Raw genomic sequence first — 23,017 nt, 5'->3', positions numbered from 1 at the left:
AAAATTACTGCAAGCACTGGACTTCAGCATGAGCAGAAAGTGGTCAGAAACGTGGAATAACATTGCCCACGAGAAATATCAGACCATCATAAGACCAGACACACGATCAGTTGCATGGAATTACCATGATATGTTTGGAAGACAATTAATAAGATTCGTAAAGGCCATTGCATCTGTGTAGGAAACCTCCACTAGTGGTGAAAGTTTTCATCTTTTTAGTGAGACTATGACAACGAATATAAGATCATCAAACACACTGTAACAAGATGTAGCAAATGAACTTCCTCTGGATATCTAGAAGATTTCTTTCAAGTGAGAGAGGAAGTCCTTGAATGGACCAAAAATTTAGATGTTAATTTGATTACTTTGTAGATTTAGTTCTCTAGATCTATTTATTTTGTAAAACAGTTCCATCAGTGAAAGTTGCAATTCAGTTTGTATTTCCATACGCTAAATAAATAAATAAATGTAACAATGAAAACAATCAAATTTTGACAAAATAATTTAACTGGTTGGATAAAAAATTTACTTACCAAGCGGTGGCAGAACACACACATAAAAGAAGGTTGTAATTAAGCAAGCTTTTGGAGCCAGTGGCTCCTTCTTCAGACATAAGGGGTGAAGGGGAAGGAAGAGGGGCGAAGGAAAAGGACTGGAGAGGTCTAGGAATATAGGTGATTTTCGGGAAAGTCACCCAGAAATGTAGGTCAGAGGATGCATACCACATACGATGAGAAGGAAAGACTGATTGTTGGGGACTGCATCAGACGAGATTTGAAAACCTGAGAGCTTAAAAGTGGAAGACAGGGTAATATGCAAGACTGAGATTACTTCTTAAACATCATGCATGAGTTAACAAGGGTGAAGAGCTAAGTGCATTGAACATAACAGAGGTGGGAAAGGGACGGTGAAAAATAGATCAGTAAGACAACAAAAGATGTAGAAAACTAAAATGGAGTGAAGAAAAGAGTAGTTACTGTGAATAAATGCTGAGATGGAAGAAATTAATGTAAATTAAGGACATTTGTAGCACTAGTTCCCACTCACGGAGTTCTGAGTACCTGGTGTCTGGAGGAAGAATCTAGATGGCACGTGTGGTGAAACAGGTAACGAGGTCACAGTTGTCATGTTCTAGAGTATGCTCTGCAACAGGATATTATATGTTGCCAGTACACACCCTCTGCCTATGTCCATTCATCATAGTTAATAATTTGTTGATTGAACAGTGTTTTCATAACACCTGGTGTATGACACATGTCTCCTTTTGATAGTACACTACTGGCCATTAAAATTGCTACACCAAGAAGAAATGCAGAGGATAAACAGGTATTCATTGGACACATATATTATACTAGAAATGACATGTGATTACATTTTCACGCAATTTGGGTCCATAGATCATGAGAAATCAGTACCCAAAACAACCACCTCCGGCCGTAATAACGGCCTTGATACACCTTGGCATTGAGTGAAACAGAGCTTGGATGGCGTGTACAGGTACAGCTGCCCATGCAGCTTCAACATGATACCACAGTTCATCAAGAGTAGTGACTGGCGTATTGTGACAAACCAATTGCTCGGCCACCATTGACCAGACGTTTTCAGTTGGTGAGAGATCTGGAGAATGTGCTGGCCAGGGCAGCAGTCGAACATTTTCTGTATCCAGAAAGGCCCGTACAGGACCTGCAACATGCGGTCGTGCATTATCCTGCTGAAATGTAGGGTTTCGCAGGGATCGAATGAAGGGTAGAGCCACGGGTCGTAACACATTTTAAATGTAACGTCTACTCTTCAAAGTGCCATCAATGCAAACAAGATGTGACCGAGATGTGTAACCAATGGCACCCTATACCATCACGCCGGATGATACGCCAGTATGGCGATGACAAATACATGCTTCCAATGTACGTTCACCGCGATGTCGCCAAACATGGGTGCAACCATCATGATGCTGTAAACAGAACCTGGATTCATTCGAAAAAATGATGTTTTGCCATTCCAGGTTCGTCGTTGAGTACACCATCGCAGGCGCTCCTGTCTGTGATGCAGCATCAAGGGTAACCGCAGCCATGGTCTCCAAGCTGATAGTCCATGCTGCTGCAAACGTCGTGGAACTGTTCGTGCAGATGGTTGTTGTCTTACAAACGTCCCCATCTGTTGACTCAGGGATCGAGACATGGCTGCATGATCCGTTACAGCCATGCGGATAAGATGCCTATCATCTCGACTGCTAGTGATACGAGGCTGTTGGGATCCAGCACGGCGTTCCATATTACCCTCCTGAACCCACCGATTCCATTATCTAACAGTCATTGGACCTCGACCAACACGAGCAGCAATGTCGCGATACGATAAACCGCAATCACGATAGGCTACAATCCGACCTTTATCAAAGTCGGAAACGTGATGGTACCCATTTCTCCTCCTTACACGAGGCATCATAACAACATTTCACCAGGCAACGCCGGTCAACTGCTGTTTGTGTATGAGAAATCGGTTGAAAACTTTCCTCATGTCAGCATGTTGTAGGTGTCGCCAGCGGCGCCAACCTTGTGTGAATGCTCTGAGAAGCTAATCATTTGCATATCACAGCATCTTGTTCCTGTCGGTTAAATTTCGCGTCTGTAGCACGTTATCTTCGTGGCGTAGCAATTTTAATGGCCAGTAGTGTATATGTTTTGCTAGTTACAGGGCTGCTACAGGTGGTGGTAGAAGGGCGCATAGGAAAAGACTTCCAGCAGGGCTAGGAGCCATAGAGTAGGGAGATGGGCGCATAAGAAGCATCAGAACTGACAAGAATGTTGCAGAGATTAGGAAGGCCACGAAAAGCTATTCTAGGTGTGGTGGGCGAAATATCTGACAGAATTGATCTCATTTCAGGGCATCATTTTAGAAGTCATTACCCTGTTGAAGTAGCTAATTAATACCAGACCAGGATAATACAGAGTTAACAGAGGTGTCCTCCAAAGTTGTTTCTCGGAGGGATCAGCAGTACTGGGATTAGTGTGATGCTTTGGGAAATCTGTTTTAGAACTCGGCTGGCAGTGTAATTACATGCAGTGAAAGCTGAGGTGATAATGGTGATGTACTGCTGTGAAGGGTCTGAATCCGAACAAGTACATTTGCCTTGAATGCCAAGGCTGTATGGAAAGGAACATTTGACATGGAAGGGAAGATAACTGTCAGAATGTAAGTGTTGTTGTTTGTTGGTATGTTTAATGTGGTTGGAAGTGTGTAGCTGGCCGTTGATGAGGAAGAGATCAACATCAAGGAAAGTGGCATGCGATTTGGATTAGGACCATGTGAAATTTAGATGGGAGAAGGTATGCAGAGATTCTAGGAATTGTAACAGGTCAGTTTCATCATGAAGCCATATGGTAAAGAAGTCATCAACGTATATAAAGCAAACCAGGGACTGAAGACCCGTGGATCCCAGGAAAGTCCCCGCCAAGTGACCCATGAAAAGGTTGGCACAGGAAAGAGTTATCCTGGATCCCATGACTGTATCCCTCGATCTGATTGTAAGCTTGCCCCTCAAAGTTAAGTCGTTGTTGGTAAGTATAAAGTTGGTTAAGGTGAGTAGGAAGGTTGTCATAGGTTTGGAACCAGGTGGGCGCTGAGTGAGGAAATGTTCAGCAGCAGGCAATGTATGTAGGGGAAGCTGGCATAGAGGGAAGTGGTAACAGTGGTGACAAGCAAGGTGTGTGGTGCAAATTGGATGGACATGGATATCAGACGATCTAGGAAATGGTTGCTATTTTTGATACAGGATATGTGTCTTTGTACAGTGGTTTGGAGGTGCTGAACAACTAAGGCAGATATATGTTCTGTGGGCGCTCTGAAGCCAGCAAGTATACGACAGTCATGATGATTGGGTTTGTCGATCTTAGGAAGAAGGTAAAAGGTGTGGACATGTGGTTTGGGTGGGGTGAGAAGTTTTACTGTTTAAGGTGTTAGTCCTTGTGAGGGGCCTGAGGTTTTAAGGAGGGACTGCAGGTCAGTTTGAATTACAGGGATGGGATCTTGATGGCAGACATTGTACATAGAGGTGTGAGACAGCTGATGTAGAGCTTCACTAAAATACTTCTTTTGGCCAATTACTACAATGGTAGATCCTTTCTCTGTTGGCAGGATAATGAAGGAGTCATCAGCTTTTAGTGAACATAGAGCCTGAGTTCTGCAGAGGACAGGTTAGGGTAATGTTTCAGGGACCTGAAGAAGGGTTGTGAAATAATGGTAGATGTGATGAATACCTGGAAGGCTTGTAAGGAATGATATTGAGGTAGTGGTGGTGGACCAAGTTGGGATCATGGTCTGAAAGTTGGAAAGTTGTGGGCTTTAGATGAGAAGTTAAGGGCACTGCACTGTTGTGACTGGTTCTTGTGATTATGGGTTATTTGTTACTTTTACTTGTTTTAGGTTTAAAAAGAATCTGTCTACATCACTTAACATTACGTTTATTTCACATTGTACAGCCACACAAAGACACACATCGTCAAAGACCTAGTTTCTAGTACTTGTCTCTCCAAAGACTCTGGAGCAGAAGTGCTGCCAACTTTTGTCTGCCACTTAATTAAATACAAACACATATAACTGTAACACTTTCCCTTATTTAATTAAAAAAAAAGGGAACACATCAACATGAAAGACCCATCTTATGACATAAATTTAACAGTCTTGGATTTGCCAGTGGCTTCGTCAATATATCTGCTAACTGGTCCTCAGTTGAAATATGTTGAATGCCTAACTCTCCTTCCAATAACTTTTCTCAGACGAAGAAATACTTTATTTTTATATGCTTAATGCAACGATGGAACTCGGGGTTTTGTGCGAGTTTCACTGTTGCCTGATTGTCAACCTTAAGGACTGGAACTTCACCCAGCTTTCTCATTCCTCTAAAAAGTCTACACAGATAGATTATCTCCTTCACAGTTTCTGTTGCAGGTACCAGCTCTGCTGCTGTTGTAGATGTTGCAGTCACTACCTGCCTTTGGCTGAGCCAGGAGATAGCACCACCTGCATGTGTAATACGTACACCAGATGTTGACTGTCCAGTTTTGTTACAGCCTCCAAAGTCTGCATCACTGTAGCAATCTAATATGCCACTGCACAAATTTGGACGATAGATTATGCCTAGGTCACATGTACCTGCTACGTACTGGAGTACTCACTTTAGTCACACTACATCTTCTGTTGATGCCGTGTCAAGAGTTCGGGACAGGAAGCTCACACTTTAAGCCAGGTCAGGTCTCGTTCCAAGCATCAGGTACATCAGTGCTCCAACTGCTTGCCGATAGGGAAAGTTACACTTCTCTGCATTCTATCCTTCTACCTGTAATGTATCTGGTTCCTTTACAATTGGTATTGAGACAGATTTGCACTTTTGAAAACTGAAACGCTCCAGAATCTTCTTTGCATAGGCTTGTTGACTTATCTTGATTGCACCATCATCAAAACGTTTTATCTCAAGTCCAAGGAAATGCGATGCTGGTTTCACAGTGATCTTAAATTCAGCCTTCAACTCATCAACAAACTTTCTGGCATCCAGCTGATCACTTGCCATAACTAACCCATCGTCTACATAAAGAGCAACTAACAGTTTCTTGCCACTGTATTCTCTGATATGTAAACATGGATCTGCATCACTTGCCTTGAAACCTGCTGACATAAGAAATGCTCCAAACCGTTTACTCCAACATCTTGGGACTTTGGGACTTGCTTAAGTCCATACAAAGTTCGCCTTAATTTGCCATCATTATACCCTTCTGGCTGTTGTATGAATATTATTTCTTCTAGTTCTCCATACAAGAATGCTGTAGACACATCAAAGTGTATTATTAGATACATCTCTTCAGCTGCAGCAACACTTAACATTGAACGAATTGTGCTCAACTTAGCTACTGGATTGCAAGTCTCACTGTAGTCTACACCATAAATCCCTTGATGACAAGTCTTGCTTTACATTTCTCAGCACTTCTATCAGGATTAGTCTTCACACGAAAAACCCACTTACATGGTATAGCTCTTGCTCCTTTTGGTAGAGTAGTCAGTTCCCATGTCTGATTCTCTTGTAGTGACTTCATTTCATTTTTCATAGCTTGCTTCCAGTAAACACTTTGTATACTATTTACAGCTTCTTCATATGATTCTGGTTCTTCATTTGTTTCATTAATCATCTCTTCACTGAACATTACAAAGTCATTTAACCACGAAGGTTTCATTAATGTTGAACGATTTCGCAGTTGTCGATAAGGCTGAATAAAGATTTCTTCTTCTCTGGTATCACCACTGCCCTCTTCAGTCTCCGATTCTTCAGACTCTTCCTTGTTCGAGTTGACCTCATCTTTTTCTTCAGCTGCATACTTTCCCTGATTACTTTTCTCAACATCCTGCAATGATAATTTGACTTGTTCTTCACAACTTGCAGGCTTTTCATGGACGATTACATCTCTGCTGAGAATGACTTTGTTTCCTTCTTTCACCCAAATTCTGTAACGCTCATCTCCATCATACCCCACGAAATAACCCTTGACAACTTTCTTATCCATTTTCAATCTTCTTTGAACTGGAATGTGGACATAGCATGTAGAGCCTATTATAAGTAAACATTTTATTCTTGGCTTCTTGCCAAACCACAGCTCAAATGGACTAATTCCTTCCACAGATGATTTTGCAGTTCGACTCAAAATGTACACTGATGCTCCAACCAATTCTGCCCATATGGCTGCTGGGAAATTAGCTTCTTTATTTGAATACTTGAAGGTTCTTGCCATTTCAACTATCATTCGCATGTTCCGCTCACTTCCACCATTTTGTTGCTATCTGTAGGGTGCTGTCAGCCTCTGAGTAACGCCTTCTGCTTGCAGTATGTCCTTAACTTCCTTACTGTCGAATTCTCCACTGTTGTCACTCACCAGCTCTTTGACTGTATGACCCAGCATCTTTGAATGTTGAAGAAGATATTTCAATTCATCTTTAATTTCAGACTTTTGCCTTACAAGGAAGCAATACCGAAATTTTGTGTAGCTGTCTTTGAACACAACCATTTATCTCTTCTTCTTAAAAGATTCATTGGAAGTTCCACAGACATTGCGAGGTGCCGGGGCTAGCAGTGTATTTAACACTAAATTCTTCTAGAATCTACATATGTAAATGATGCTCTAAGCCCCCCTATTCTAACTCCGACTTCTGCTGTTGCACATGGGTTAAAAAGAAATGCGAACTGACTGTAATCGAACTGACTGTGGAGTAGAAAACAGTTTGGCACCTGCAATAATTTAATTTGATAAATAAGTTAAATATGGGAAAGTTTCATTAACGTAGTGAGAAATGATAGGGTTGCTCTACCGATTAACAGAATGAACGTTCTGTCCAAAATAACAATATTATTTATTATAACTCAAAATAATAAACAAAAACACATGAAACATTTACAATACATCAAATTGGCTCAAATTGGATACTCAAATAAATGCTGTGAAAGTGAAGTTGTCCCTAAACTAGATTGTGACATTTATGACGAAGTGGTATGTGGAGCCAATTCCTTGCAACTCAAGTCTTAAGAGAGACACACAGCCAACCCAGCATTAATTGCTGCTACATTAGTGAGAATTCAGACAATGAACACCAAGACAGATCAAAGTTAGAAAAGACAAACAGGCGCGCTCTGCTGAGCTTGGATTATCACCTAGCAAAATTGCCTGCTTTGCTGGTGCTGCGGACGTACATTACCAAGCTGTCTTCTTAACTGCATGGACACGATCTGGCATACCGGAGGCGATGGCTGGTTGCTTCAACGTCCCATCGTGGTGATGATAATGTCGCGAGTATAGCCCATAACAAATTATCCTGGCCTGATTGTTCCAGACTAAAGACTTCCTAGCAATACAAATGCTCCTCTGAGGGAGACGAAGAAGGCTCACCACACAATCACTGACGGTACAGTGATTGATTTTAACAAACAAAGTCACCCAGTAACTCCGATGCAGTCAACTTTAGCCAAAACTGCTCAAGACAGACAACATAGGCCTCTTGTATGCAGACGCTCAATTGCCAACTGTACTCGGAAAGTTATGTTGAAGTCGAAACTTCAGCAACTTCGTCAAACAGTTACAATTAAATAAAAGTATATTAGACAGCCAACGGAAGGCAGGCTGACCAGAGCAGCGAGAGCTCAGTCTTGTAACCTACTCCGACTGAAAGGCGAGAGCCGACTCCCCACAAGAGCAGCCGTACAAACCGAACACAGAACATTCCCGCCCCCACGACTGTGGCCGTGGTTAACCGTTCCAATCAGCAACTCGAAAACCGGCGGAAAATTCCACTCTTTTGCTGGAGCACTACCATTCCACCAATGGAGATTCTTGGCGCCAATTTCTGCGCCGATTTTGCTGCGTCACGGAGCTATGCCCTGAGCAAGCCAATCACAGTTACGATTTTGCAGAAAGCGCGGGAATTTGCCCGCCAAAACTGCCTGGGTACACAAGTCACTCCCACACCTCGCTGGTAGCCCGCCAGAAAGTGTTTTCGCTAAGTTTCTGCAAAGTAACGGAACCTCTAGCCCAGCCGCTACTTCAGCCCCCTGCGAGCGTGTCTCCGCCGCTATTCTACAATGTCGGCATCTCGAAAGCATTCACTCGAATCCCTCACACCTGTTGGCTTACCCTTTCAAGATCAGCATAGCCCGCCTGTCACCGGACCACTCGGGTGACGAGAGATGCTGCGTGGGAAGTCCGTGTGTGAAGGAATAGCAACTTTTCACCGCATGCAATTAGAGAGGAAAATCGTAAGATAGAAATATGAGAGGGGGCTCATGCCACCTCTCAACATCAGCTGACATTAGTTTATCTGGGCAGGTTGACTTCTCTCTGTGACCAAATGGTAAGCGATGTACTTTGCCGTAAATGCATGGCTCGCAAAGTGACTTCTCCAAGGGAACATTTATGCCTAATTCCCTTTCTAACATTCCTTCGACATGGTGTTTATCCTGATGTCCCCACCTCTCACGATACAGCTGCAATAATGAAGTTTCTTCAATGGCATTTACTTCAGCAATTTCTTTGGGCAAATTTGGTTGACTGTCTGCCTTGTACAAGGTACCAAAGGGGTCACGGGTTCCATGTCATCAATTGTAAGCCAACACTCTCTTGTTGATGACTTAAATTCACTATTAGAATTCCGGTCCTGTGCAGTAAACACTGAAAACAAATTTCTAGATAAATGTGGAACATACCACACATCCAACAACATCACATCTTGCCCATGAGTCAGAGATGATAACTGAATATTGCCTTTTCCCACTGCCATTAGAGTTTCTCTTCCGACTGCCTTTGCACCACATGGAGTGTCAAATTTTAGAAAGTCTGTAACATACTGTGAACAGTTTGTTACATGCCTTGTAACTCCATTATCAACCCACCACGATGCTGAATCTGCCTCAACTGTATAGGCCTCTTCGCAGACAGACATTAGCACAGCACTAGCAGCAGCACAACTTTCTTGACTTCTGTTTCGATTTTTATTTGGTCTTCCATCAGAAATCCACTTTTTGGAGTCCTTTACCAATGGACCTTACACTTAATAATTGCAAATGTCACCTTTTCTTGGGTCATTTTTGATGAACTTGCCTTTGCCATCAGGTTTTTCTTTACTTACATTCACCATTAATGCTTCCTTTCGTGTTTTGTCACTGTTTGGATTCTTCAAGAAATTCCTTTCAAACATACGTAACAGCACTGTTAACTCATCAAATTTTCTTTTTTCGTCCTGTGTTAACAACATCCAATATGACTGAGAAGTTTCAAATTCACTTGGCAGAATATGCAACGTTTTGCGCCCTAATATAAGGTCTAGTAAAACACTTTCGTTTTTAGCTTTAAGTCCACTGTTTAACTCATTCCACGAACTCTTCAATTTTGCTATGTGGGTAGAAACATCATCACCTGGTATCCGGCAGAAGTCTGTGCAGATTTTGAACTTCTCACCCTTGGATGAAGCTTCAAACTGCCGCTTTAAGGCATCCCACATATCACTAGCTGTTTCCTTGTCCATTACCTTTTGATATACTTCATCACTGATGGCACTAGTTATCATACACTTTGCATAACTATTTGTATTTCGATACAAATCGAACTGTTCCTAGTGTTTCTTTGCTTGTGCATCTGCTGCGTTGTCTTCCAGTGGCTTGGGCTTAACTAACCTCCTGTCAATAAAAAAACTCAGTTGACGACAATTTAACCTCAAATTCTGACTACTGTATTTTCTACTGGGAGTAAAAACTCTCGTTTTTGGAGCTTACTTGCACTAACACAGTTCAGCAAAAGGTTTTACAACAACAGTTTTCACTCTCAAGCACACATTATCGTATTTTGTTAACTTTTCGTCACTGTTTCGAGTCTTTAATTCACTTACGACTCTTAAGCGAAAATGGATCCATAACCTGTTACTTTTACTTGTTTTAGATTTAAAAAGAATCAGTCTACTTCACTTAACATTACGTTTATTTCACATTGTACAGCCACACAAAGACACACATCGTCAAAGACCTAGTTTCTAGTACTTGTCTCTCCAAAGACTCTAGAGCAGAAGTGCTGCCAACTTTTGTCTGCCACTTAATTACATACAAACGCATATAACTGTAACATTATTCTTAGTTTGGGAGGCAGTGGTGAAGGCTGTCAGGTGTTAAGGAGGTTGTCCAAGCTTGATTTGTGTGACAGGAGTGGTGGTTGATGGTGTGGCTGCTTATGGAACTGCTGAGGGACAGGGAGGGAAACACCAATGTTCACGTAGTTTAGGAGGAGGTAGGATGGCTTTTTAAGGTGAAGTTTGGCAAAGGATCTACCACTGTAGTAATTGACTGAAAAGAGTATTTTAGTGAAGGTCTACATCAGATGTCTGACACCTCTACATACAATATCTGGCATCAAGATCCCACCCCTGTGATTCAAACTGACCTGCAGTTCCACCTTAAAACCTCAGACCCCTCACTAGGACTAATACCTCAATCCATAGAAATTCTTATGCCCTCCCCCCAAAAAAAGAAACCATGCACCCCCCACCTTTTACCTTCTTCCTAAGATCCAAAAACCCAATCATCTTGACTGTCCTGTAGTTGCTGGCTTTAAAGCACTCACCAAATGTATATCTGCCTTAGTTGATAAGCACCTGCAACACATAGTACAAAGACCCCCCTCCTCTATAAAAGATATAAATCTTTGCCCATCCCACTTCACCACACACCTTGCTTGTCACCATTGATGCCACCTCCCTCTATACCAACATCCCCATGTACAGGGTCTGCCAGCTGCTGAACATTTCCTCTTTCCTCACTCAGTGCTCACCTGATTCCAAACCTATGACATCCTTCCTGCTCACCTTAATCAACTTTACGTTTACCAACAACTACTCCACCTTTGAGGTGCAGACTTACAAAGAGATCAGGGGTATGGCTATGGGAAGCAGGATGGCTCTTTCCTATGCCCACTTTTTCATAGATCTCTTGAACTGGGCTTTCCTGTGATCCGTAAGTCTTCAGCCCCTCGTTTGGTTTAGATACACTGATGACATCTGTACCTTATGGACACATGGTGAGACTGACCTGTTAAAATTCCGAGAGTTTCTGAATATCCTCTCTCAATTAAATTTCACATGATCCAATTTGGAATCCCATGCCACTTTCCTTGATGTTGATCCCAACCTCAACAAAGGCCAGGTACACACTTCCATCCACATTAAACCTACCAACAAACAACAACACTTATAGTTTTACAGTTACCATCTTTTCCATGTCAAACATTACCTCCCACACAGCCTTGGCATTTGAGGTAAATGTACTTGTTCGGATGTAGACTCTTTACAGCAAAACAGCACCATTCTCACCTCAGTCTCCACTGCATATAATTACCCTGCCAGCCTAGTTCAAAAACAGATTTCCTGGGCCATCACATCCAATCCTGGTGCTGCTGATCCCTCCAAGAAATAGCTTTGGAGCACACCACTTGATCATTCAATACTATCCTGTTCTTGGATGTATTAATCAGCTACTTCAACAGGGCTATGACTTCTAAAATCATGTCCTGAAATGAGATCGATTCTGTGTGATTTTTAACCACCGCATCTGGAATAGCTTTTCATCGCCCTCCCAATCTCTGCAATATTCTTGTCAGATGCTATGCTGCTTCTGCACCCATATTGCACCCCAATTGCTCCTGTACCTGTGTCCATCCCCACTGTCAGTTAGACCGTCAGCGAGAGCAGCACCGCTAGTTCCTGCTACTAATAAGGCGAGTACACCGTTCACTTGTTACATATTTTGGCGAGCTTCAAACAGGAGCGACTGCAGTAATGAGTAGGAACTGTGATTGTTGTGTACAGATGCGAGCTGAGTTGGCGACCCTTTGTTCACAGCTCCAGGCTGCTTTGGCTTCTGTCACACAGCTTGAGGCTGCTGCCAAGGGGTGTCACTATGTTGGATCAGATGCAGGGACACAAGGGACGTCGAGCACGTCCCACGTGTCCTCTGATCAGTGCACTGCTGTGGCCGCCCCGGGTACTGCCTGCACTGAGGTTGACCCCTCACCTGTGGTTGAGTGGAAGATCATTCCAAAGTCTGGCAGGCAGTGAGAAACTTCGTGAGGGGCTGATCGTAGGGCCTCCTGGTTCTTTTGACAAACAGGTTTCGGGCATTATTTGTAGCTGACGATGTCGCTGAGCCAGATGCAGTCGTCCACCCTGTCCCAGAGGAAGCTTCTCAGCCCGCAACGTCTGGGCATTCACAGAGGGTGGGATTGCTGGTAGTTGGGAGCCCCTATGCTAGGCGCATAATGGGGTCCCTTAGGAACATGGCTGCCAAGGAGGGGAAGGAAGCCAGGTGCACTCCGTGTGCATTCTGGGGGGAGTCATTCTGGATGTGGAAAGGGTGCTTCCAGATGCCATGAAGAGTACAGAGTGCAACCAACTGCAGGTGGTGGCTCATGTCGGTACCAATGACATGTGTCACTTTGGATTGGAGCAGATTCTGTCTGGTTTTGGGTGGCTAGCGGAAATGGTAAAGACTGCCAGCCTTGCTTCCGAGATTAAGGCAAAGCTCAGCATCTGCAGCATCATCGATAGAACCGACTGTGGTCCTTTGGTGCAGAGCCGAGTGGAGGGTCTGAACAAGAGGCTCAGGTGGTTCTGTGACCGTGTAGGCTGCAGATTCCTTGACTTGCGCCATCGGGTGGTGGGTTTCCGGGTTCAACTTAATAGGTCAGGAGTCCACTATACACAGGAGCCAGCTACACGGGTAGCGGGGACTGTGGTGGAAGGGACTGGCTGGTTTTCTAGGTTAGACGGTCTCAGGGAACCACAGAAGGAATGTCTGTCTAAAAGTGGGCAGGTAAAACACAGTAAGGTAGTTGTAGAAACGATTGGTATTGTAGTTGTAAATTGTCATAGCTATGTTGGGGAAGAAACAGAGCTCCAAGCCCTAATAGAAAGCACTGAAGCTCAAATAGTTATAGGTACAGTGCAGTCGCCGGAAATAAGTTCAGCCAAAATTTTTTTTCAGGCGATCTAACAGTGTTCAGAAAGGATATATTAAATACAGTTGGTGGTGGAGTATTTATTGCTGTCAGAAGTAGTTTGCTTTGTAGCGAAATTGAAGTAGATAGTTCGTGTGAAATAGTATGGGTAGAGATTATACCTGAAATCGGACTAAACTATTAATTGGATCGTTTTACCGATCCCCCGACTCAGAAGAACAGTTCAAAGAAAACTTTAGTCTCATTTCAAATAAGTACCTCGCTCATACCATTATAGTCGGTGGTGACTTTAATCTACCCTCGATATGCTGGAAAAATTACATGTTTAAAGCTGGCGGCAGACATAAAACGTCATCCGAAATTGTACTGAATGCTTTCTCAGAAAATTACTTTGAACAATTAGTTCATGAGCCCACTCGAAGCGTAAATGGTTGCGAAAGCATACTTGACCTTACAAATAATCCTGGACAAATAGTGAGTATTGTGACGAATACAGGGATTAGCGACCACAAGGCAGTTGCTGCTAGGCTGAATACCGTAACACCTACAACCATCAAAAAGAAACGCAAAGTATATCTATTTAAAAAAGCTGATAAAAATGCTCTCAACGCCTTTTTAAGAGACAGTCTTCACTCCTTCCGATCTGATCATGTAAGTGTAGAAAAGTTGTGGAATGTTTTCAAACAGATAGTATCGACAGCAATTGAGAGATATATACCACATAAATTAATAAGTAATGGTACTGATCCCCTGTGGTACACAAAACGGGTCAGATCGGTGTTGCAGAAGCAGCGAAAAAATCATGCCAAATTTAAAAGAACACAAAATTCCTAAGACTGGCAAAGTTTTACAGAAGTTCGAAATATGGCGCGTACTTCAATGCGAGATGCTTTTAATAATTTCCACAACGAAAATCTGTCTCAAAATCCGGCAGAAAACCCAAAGATATTCTGGTCATACATAAAGCACACAAGTGGCAAGACGCAATCAATACCTTCACTGTGCGATAACAATGGTGAAGTCACTGATGACAGTGCCACTAAAGCAGAGTTATTAAACCCGGTTTTCCGAAACTCCTTCACCAAAGAAGACGATGTAAATATCCCTGAATTCCAATCAAGAACAACTGCCAAGATGAGAAACATAGGAGTAGATATCCTCAGAGTAACGAAGCAGCTTAAATCACTTAATACAGGCATGGCCTCCGGTCCTGATTGTATACCATTCAGATTCCTCTCAGAGTATGTAAAATAGCCCCATATTTAGCAATTATGTACAACCACTCGCCCACAGAAAGATCGGTACCTAACGACTGGAAACTGCTCAAGTCACACCAATACCCAAAGAGGGAAGTAGGAGTAATCCGCTGAATTACAGACCTATATCACTAACGTTGATTTGCAGTAGGGTTTTGGGACATATACTGTATTCGAACATCGTGATGTACCTCAAAGAAAACGATTTATTGACACATAGCCAGCACAGTTTCAGAAAATATCGTTCTTGTGAAACACAACTAGCTATTTATACTCATGAAGTAATAAGTGCTATCGACAGGGGATGTCAAATTGATTCCATATTTTTTTAGATTTCCAGAAGGCTTTTTTTTATTTATTGTTCCGTGGGACCAAATTAAGGAGAAGTCTCCATGGTCATGGAACGAGTCAATACATGAAATTATAACACGATATTAGAAACAGATAAAATGAAATATAAAAAAACATATTCAGGTGATAAGTCGTAAGTTTAAATAAAGAAAATCAACAATGTAACACTGGAATTTGCTTAATTTTTTAGCTCTTTCAGGAGCGCCGCGACAGAATAGAAGGAGTGAGCCATGAGGAAACTCTTCAGTTTAGACTTAAAAGAGTTTGGGCTACTGCTAAGATTTTTGAGTTCTTGTAGTAGCTTATTGAAAATGGATGCAGCAAAATACTGCACTCCTTTCTGCACAAGAGTCAAGGAAGTGCATTCCACATGCACATTGGATTTCTGCCTAGTATTGAGTGAAAGCTGATAACTCTTGGGAATAGGCTAATATTGCTAACAACAAACGACATTAAAGAAAATGTATACTGAGAGGGCAATGTCAGAATTCCCAGACTGTTGAATAGGGGTCGACAAGAGGTTCTCGAACTTACACCACATATAGCTCGAACAGCCCGTTTCTGAGCCAAAAATACCCTTTTTGAATCAGAAAAATTACCCCAAAAAATAATACCAAACGACATAAGCGTATGAAAATATGCGAAGTAGACTACTTTTCGTGTTGAAGTGTCACTTATTTCAGATACTGTTCTAATGGTAAATAAAGCAGCATTTAGTTTCTGAACAAGATCCTGGACATGGGCTTTCCACAACAGCTTACTATCTATCCGAATGCCTAGGAACTTGAACTGTTCCGTCTCGCTTATAATATGCCCATTCTGTCTGATCAAAATATCGGTTCTTGTTGAATTGTGACTTAGAAACTGTAAAAACTGAGTCTTCCTGTGATTTAGCATCAAATTATTTTCCACAAACCACGAACTTATTTCATGAACTACATTATTTGATACTGTTTCAATATTAATCACAAGATCCTTCACTATCAAGCTGGTGTCATCAGCAAACAGAAATATTTTTGAATCACCTGTAACACTAGAAGGCATATCATTTATATAAATAAGAAACAGCAGTGGCCCCAGCACCGACCCTTGGGGAACGCCCCACTTAACAGTGCCCCATTGGGACTGAACACCACTACCACTCTCAATACTGCGGAGAATTACCTTCTGCTTTCTGTTCTTAAAGTAAGGGACGAACCAACTGTAAACTACTCCCCTTACTCCATAATGGTCCAACTTCTGCAGTAATATTTTGTGGTCAACACAGTCAAAAGCCTTCGTTAAATCAAAGAAAACACCTAGCGTTCGCAACCTTTTATTTAATCCGTCCAAAACACAGAGAAAAGAGAATATAGCATTTTCAGTTGTTAAACCATTTCTAAAACGAAACTGAACATTTGACAGCAAATTATGTGAATTTAAATGCTCCAGTAACCTTGTATATACAACCCTCTCGATAACTTTAGCAAACACCGATGGCATAGAAATAGGTCTAAAATTGTCAACATTATCAATGTCTCCCTTTTTATAAAGTGGCTTCACTACTGAGTACTTTAATCGGTCAGGAAACCGACCACTCCTAAAGGAAAAGTTACAGATATGGTTAAGTACTGGGCTTACATACATAGAACAATACTTCAGTATTCTGCTAGATACCCCGTCATATCCATGAGAGTTCTTGGTCTTTAGTGATTTAATTATTAACTCAGTCTCCCTCTTGTCAGTATCATGGAGGAGCATTTCAGGCAACAGTCTCGGAACACTTTTTTCTAAGAGCGCTATATGACTCCACGTTGGGACTAGGTTTCTATTTAGTTCACCTGCTATATTCAGAAAGTGATTATTGAATACTGTACATATATGCGACTTATCAGTAACACGGACATTCCTACTCCGCACTGATTCCATATCCTCGACCTCTCTCTGCAGACCAGCCACTTCCTTTGCGACTGACCATATGGTTTTAATTTTATCCTGAGACTTAGCTATTCTATCTGCATACCACATACTTTTTGCCTTCCTAAAAACATTTTTAAGCACCTTACAATACTGTTTGTAATGGGCTGCTGCATTTAGATTTTGACTGTTTCTAACGTTTTGATATAATTGCCACTTTGTTCTACAAGACATTCTTATCCCTCTAGTCAGCCACCCAGGCTGCCTGTTTGCGCTAGTACCCTGTTTTGAACGTTCTAACGGAAAGCAACTTTCAAACACCACGAGATAAGTCTTGAGAAAAGCACTATATTTATCGTCTGCTGTATCAGCGCTATAAACATCTTGCCACTCTTGTTCCTTGATAAGGTTTACAAAGGTCTCCACAGCAACTGGATCAGCTTTCTTTCCTAAACAGCTGATGACTATATTTAACACGTGTTACAGCACAAAAATCTTTTAGAGTTAAAATTTGTGCATCATGATCTGAAATGCTATTCACCTTTTTGCTAACAGAATGCCCTTCTAGTAATGAGGAATGAACAAAAATGTTGTCTATGGTTGTTCTACTGTTCCCTTGCACTCTCGTTGGAAAGAATACGGTTTGCATAAGATTATATGAATTAAGGAGGTCTACCAGCATCCTCTTCCTTGCACAATCACTTATACAATTAATATTGAAGTCACCACATATAACAAACTTTTTGTATTTCCTATAAAGTGAACCAAGAACCTCCTCTAGCTTTAGCAAAAATGTTGTGAAATCGGAGTCTGGGGATCTATAAATAACAACAGTTAGAAGTTTAGCTCCGTTAAATTTAACCACACCTGCACAACATTCAAACACCTTTTCAGTGCATTACTTTGAAACATCAATTGACTCAAATGGGATGCCGTTTTTCACATACATGGCTACTCCCCCACACCGCAAAGAGTTCCTTGAAAAGCTGCCAGCCGACCTGTATCCTGGTAAAGGAAGCCTCTGAATTATCTCCTTATTTAAGAAGTGTTCAGACATACCAATAATTTCAGAGTCAACAGCTATAAGCAGTTCACTAACTTTATCTCTAATACCTTGTATATTTTGATGAAATATACGAATTCCCTCATTACTCGGATACCTAAGCTTTGTCGAAAGTGGTTCCTTTGTTAGAGGGACTTCCCTTAAGCATGAATACCTATCAGCTTTCGACACCGTTCCTCACAAGCGTCTTTTAACCAAATTGTGTGCCTATGGAATATCGCCTCAGTTGTGCGACTGGATTCGTGATTTCCTGTCAGAAATGTCACAGTTCGTAGTAATAGACGGAAAGTCATCGAGTAAAACAGAAGTAATATCCGGCGTTCCCCAAGGAATGAAGGAAGTGTTATACGCCCTCTATTGTTCCTGATCTACATTAACGACATAGGAGACAATCTGAGTAGCCGTCTCAGATTGTTTGCTGATGATGTTGTCATTTACCGTCTTGTAAAGTCATCAGATGATCAAAACAACTTGCAAAATGATTTAAATAAGATATTTGTATGGCGAGAAAAGTGGCAATTGACCCTGAATAAGGAAAAGTGTGACGTTATTCACATAAGTACTAAAAGAAATCAGCTAAATTTCGACTATGCGATAAGTCACACAAATCTGAAGGCTGTAAATTCAACTAAATACTTAGGGATTACAATTACAAACAACCTAAATTGGAACGATCACATAGATAATACTGTGGGTAGAGCAAACCAAAGACTGCGATTCATTGGCAGAACACTTAAAAGGTTCAACAGGTCTACTAAAGAGACTGCTTACACCATGCTTGTCCGCCCTATTCTGGAGTATTGCTGTGCGGTGTGAGATCCGCATCAGATGGGACTGACGGATGACATCGAAAAAGTACAAAGAAGGGCAGCTCGTTTTGTATTATTGCGAAATAGGGGAGATAGTGTCACAGACATGACACATGAATTGGAGTGGCAATCATTTAAACAAAAGCGTTTTTTGTTGAGATGGCATCTTCTCATGAAATTTCAATCACCAGATTTCTCCTCTGACTGAGAAAATATTCTGTTGGCACCCACGTGCATAGGGAGAAATGATCATCACGATGAAATAAGAGAACTCAGGGCTTGCAGAGAAAAATTTAAGTGCTCGTTTTTCCCACGTGCCGTTCGAGAGTGGGATGGTAGAGAGACAACTTGAAGGTGGTTCATTGAACCCTCTGCCAGGCGCTTTATTGTGAATAGCAGAGTAATCATGTAGACGTAGACGACTTTCCCTATGCACACTCCTACCACCACCTGTAGCAGTCCTGTAACTTTCAAAACATGTACTATCAAGGGAGAGCCACCTGTGAAATGACACATTGTATATCAGCTGATATGTAAACACTGTTCGGCCTTTTACATCGGCATGATGACCACCAAAGCATCAATGAGGATGAATGGACATAGACAGAGGGTGTATATTGGCACCACGTAACATCCTGTTGTTGAGCATTGTCTTCAACATGACAATCGTGACTTTGGTGTCTGTTTCACCACATGTGCCATCTGGATTTCTCCGCCAGATCCCAATTTCTCAGAATTCCACAGTTTAGAACTAGCGTTCCAATATGTCCTTGATTCCCACCACCGACCTCGCCTTAATTTATGTTAGTTTCTTCCATCTCAGCATTTCTTCAGAGTAACTACTCTTACCTCCACTCCATTTTAGCTTTATACATCTTTTGTTGTCTTACCCACCTATTTTTTGCCGTCCCCTCCCACCTCTCTTATGTACAATGCACTTAGCTTTTCATTCTTATTATTTCATGCATGATGTTTAAGCAGTAATCTCTGTCTTGCACATTACTCTGTCTTCCATCTTTAAGCTTTAAGGTTTTCCAATCTCGTCTGATGCAGTCCCCAACAATAAGTCTTTCCCTCTTATGCCGTGCGGTACGTCTCTCCCGAGTCGCGGTTCTGGGTGACTTTCCCAAAATCTACCCCATTTCCTAGACCTCTCCTGTCGTTTTCCTTCACCCAACTTCCTCCCCTTTCAACCCCTCTGCCTGAAGAAGGAGCTACTGGCTCAAAAGGCTGCCTAATTACGACCTTCTTTTACGTGTGTGTTCTGCCGCCACATGGTGAGTAGACTTTTTATCAATATAAATAAATGGTATCAACTGGAGCGAAATCAGTGAAATGCAATGATACAAAATAATACCAGAAAAAAAATCATTCAGAAATACTGAACTTGCAATGAAATGAAAATGACATAGCATTACTTGTTTAAAATTGGTCTGCGGACACAATTGGTATTTTTTTTCCAAAAGGCGTGACATCACTTGATCCACAATGCCAAACAGAGGTATAGCTAATTCTTCACCGCAGAATTATCCTGTTCTAAATGAAGCAGCATCTTCTTGCATTGTCTGCTCAGGTGGCACACTCATGATAGGTGACACATATGATTGAGCCGCTTCCAGTGCATCAGCTCTTCCACTAATTTCAAAAGAAGAATTTTTGGTGACGTCCATTTTTTCCAATTTCGTCAGCCCATCTTCTTCAGCACGCAAATCAGTACTTTCTAAAAATTCCAAGCCTTACTAACAAGTACGATACACCAAATAGTAAATTGCACTAAGAAACAAAACTACCATAAACATACTCATCCACATAGTACAACAGGTTTCGCTCTAATCAGATGCTCACGAGATTGATAATGCATGTTGAGTTTGTGGACCATGTCTGCAATATTTTCATTGACTCTGTTCCCAGAAAGTATTTGTGATTCTATTCCACAGCTTATCGTACCAATGAGGGACAGCCTTGGGTGATGCCCTGGGTGCAGCGAATTGAGCAGCTTATGGGTCAAGACAAGACAAGAAACCATGAGTACTTGACATTCCTGGGCTGTGACACTTTCAGCCAAGCAGCAACTGCCCTGTTGTTGGGACCAGAAAGTGATGTTGTGAGGCAGGGAAAGGTGAGTGTGAAACAGGTATTAGTCTTTTAACATCTGCAGCCATATACTGAAAATCATTGTGGAGTGGATGGCATCTTAAATTAGTGAGATTCAGAGGTAGAAACTCACTGCATATGGTCTTCACCTATAGCTACATTTTTTGAATGTAGTAATATAGACCCCTCTCTCTCCCTCTATTACACACACACACACACACACACACACACACACACACACACACACACACACACACACAGAGAGAGAGAGAGAGAGAGAGAGAGAGAGGGTGGGGGGGGTGGGGGGGGAATCGAAAGTGCTGAAGCCTTAACACATTGACCAAACACTATGAATCTGATAGTCAAGTATTTCCATGCCTGTATAATATGTTGATTAAAACTTTATCATTATATGAGCATATTTTCAGTAGGGGAAAGTGTTACAATTTGGGACACATTCAAGACCTGCAATAGAAATTTAGTATATCTTCTTATTCTGGTTCTAAATGGTCTCATTCACTTTTGATGTGCTGCAGTCTTTTTCTGAAATTACAAAAATTACTCCAGAAAATTTAGGCTTTTCCAAATGTGAAAACATGTTACAAGATATACCATGATCATGTACCTAGCAACAATAACTCCACTGAAATTTAAAAGCCTTGCAGTTCAGAAAATCTTGTCAGAACCATACTTAATCACCTATCTGTTACATTATTACTCTAATATACAACAATAACCAGTAAAATAAATCAAATTAAGCAGAAGTATTATAAAAACCAGTTAAATACATTTAGGAAACTACCACAAATTTCGATTTTCAAGGTAGGTAAAATTGCTAAGACTTTAAAGAAACTAATTTAACTTGAAAATTTGACATTCTCTAAAGTAAAAGACCTTTTTCTCTTACAAGATGCAAGATGGTGCAGGTGATCAGATAGTATGGCTTAACAGTCCACAGACTACATAACTACTTTTAAGAAAAGTGGAAGTTTACTTCCTTTAACAATCTGTACCTGAAGAATGACAATGTATTCCAAATAGCTTCAGTGTATTATACAGCACTAAGTGTATATAACTTTAAATATTTGCAAATATTGCACAAAAAAAAAACTGTCTTATGACTCAGGTCTAGCAACAACAAAAACTGTAGAAAATGATGGAACCTGCTTATGATGGTCTCTACTAGTGCTTATTCTCTCATGTGATGCTAAAATCAGCCACCAGACTAAAGTACCCCTCCCTCCCCCCCCCCCCCCCCCCCCCAAAAAAAAAGAGAGAGAGAGAGTCTGTCCAATGTTAGAGAAACTTTCCAAGTGGAGACACCAAAATATAGCAGGCCCAGAGAACACGCACTTAATGCATTCTTTCAGATTCTGAGAAAGGTGGAATCACTGACATGAGGTACATGGGAACATAATACCAATAGAGAGCAAAAACAGTTGGCTCCAGTGCAATGTGTTGGAATGTTGCTTCCATTCCCTTTATTTGAACAAAAGAATTAGTTACAAATTTGGTATAGATTGAGGGCTGGTTGCACAACACAAACATTTGTTGGCTGCAGTTACACAAATAATGGACACTGTTAAATACTATAATTCTGCTAATGAAGCCCAAATCTCTTGTACTGTTACGACAAGTCCAGCCAGAGTACAAAAAAAAAAAAAAAAAAAAAAACAGCCAGAGTAAAAAAAAAAAAAATTTATAAGACCACAGAATAGGTCATAAATAAGAGTGTAGCCATTGAGCCAGTGCGTACATTGTATGCATGTGAACTGAATACAACACTGGCCTCTTGTCGCTGTGCAAGCAGCTTTATTCCACTCTGGGGACCATGGGATCATGCTGTGTGATGTGGCGAAGGGAGTTGTATTTTGGCTTGCTGTTGTGTGCTCATTGCCTGCTGTGTGTATGTTGTAGTGTCAGATGTGGGAGTGGCTAAATAGCTTACCTCTCTGGGTCACTGGGAGCATTTCAGTATCTGCACTACAGTTGGTGATGAGGTGGACTCAGGACAGCAGTGTGACA

At 41.5% G+C, this 23,017-nt stretch overlaps 1 protein-coding gene across 1 annotated transcript in view; it reads left to right on the top strand.

The window, feature by feature from the left end:
- The window catches only part of LOC124606450 (aspartate aminotransferase, cytoplasmic-like), an 87,408-nt gene that overhangs the window by 17,458 nt on the left and 46,933 nt on the right, over window positions 1-23,017 (top strand). The window contains exon 2 of the mRNA XM_047138433.1: window positions 20,836-21,017. Coding sequence (XP_046994389.1) covers window positions 20,836-21,017 — 182 coding nt within the window. The remainder of the gene's footprint in view (window positions 1-20,835; window positions 21,018-23,017) is intronic.

This window comes from Schistocerca americana, chromosome 3 (assembly GCF_021461395.2).
Source record: "Schistocerca americana isolate TAMUIC-IGC-003095 chromosome 3, iqSchAmer2.1, whole genome shotgun sequence".
Classification (NCBI taxonomy): Eukaryota; Metazoa; Arthropoda; class Insecta; order Orthoptera; family Acrididae; genus Schistocerca; species Schistocerca americana.
This window is presented reverse-complemented; position numbering and strand designations above follow the sequence as displayed.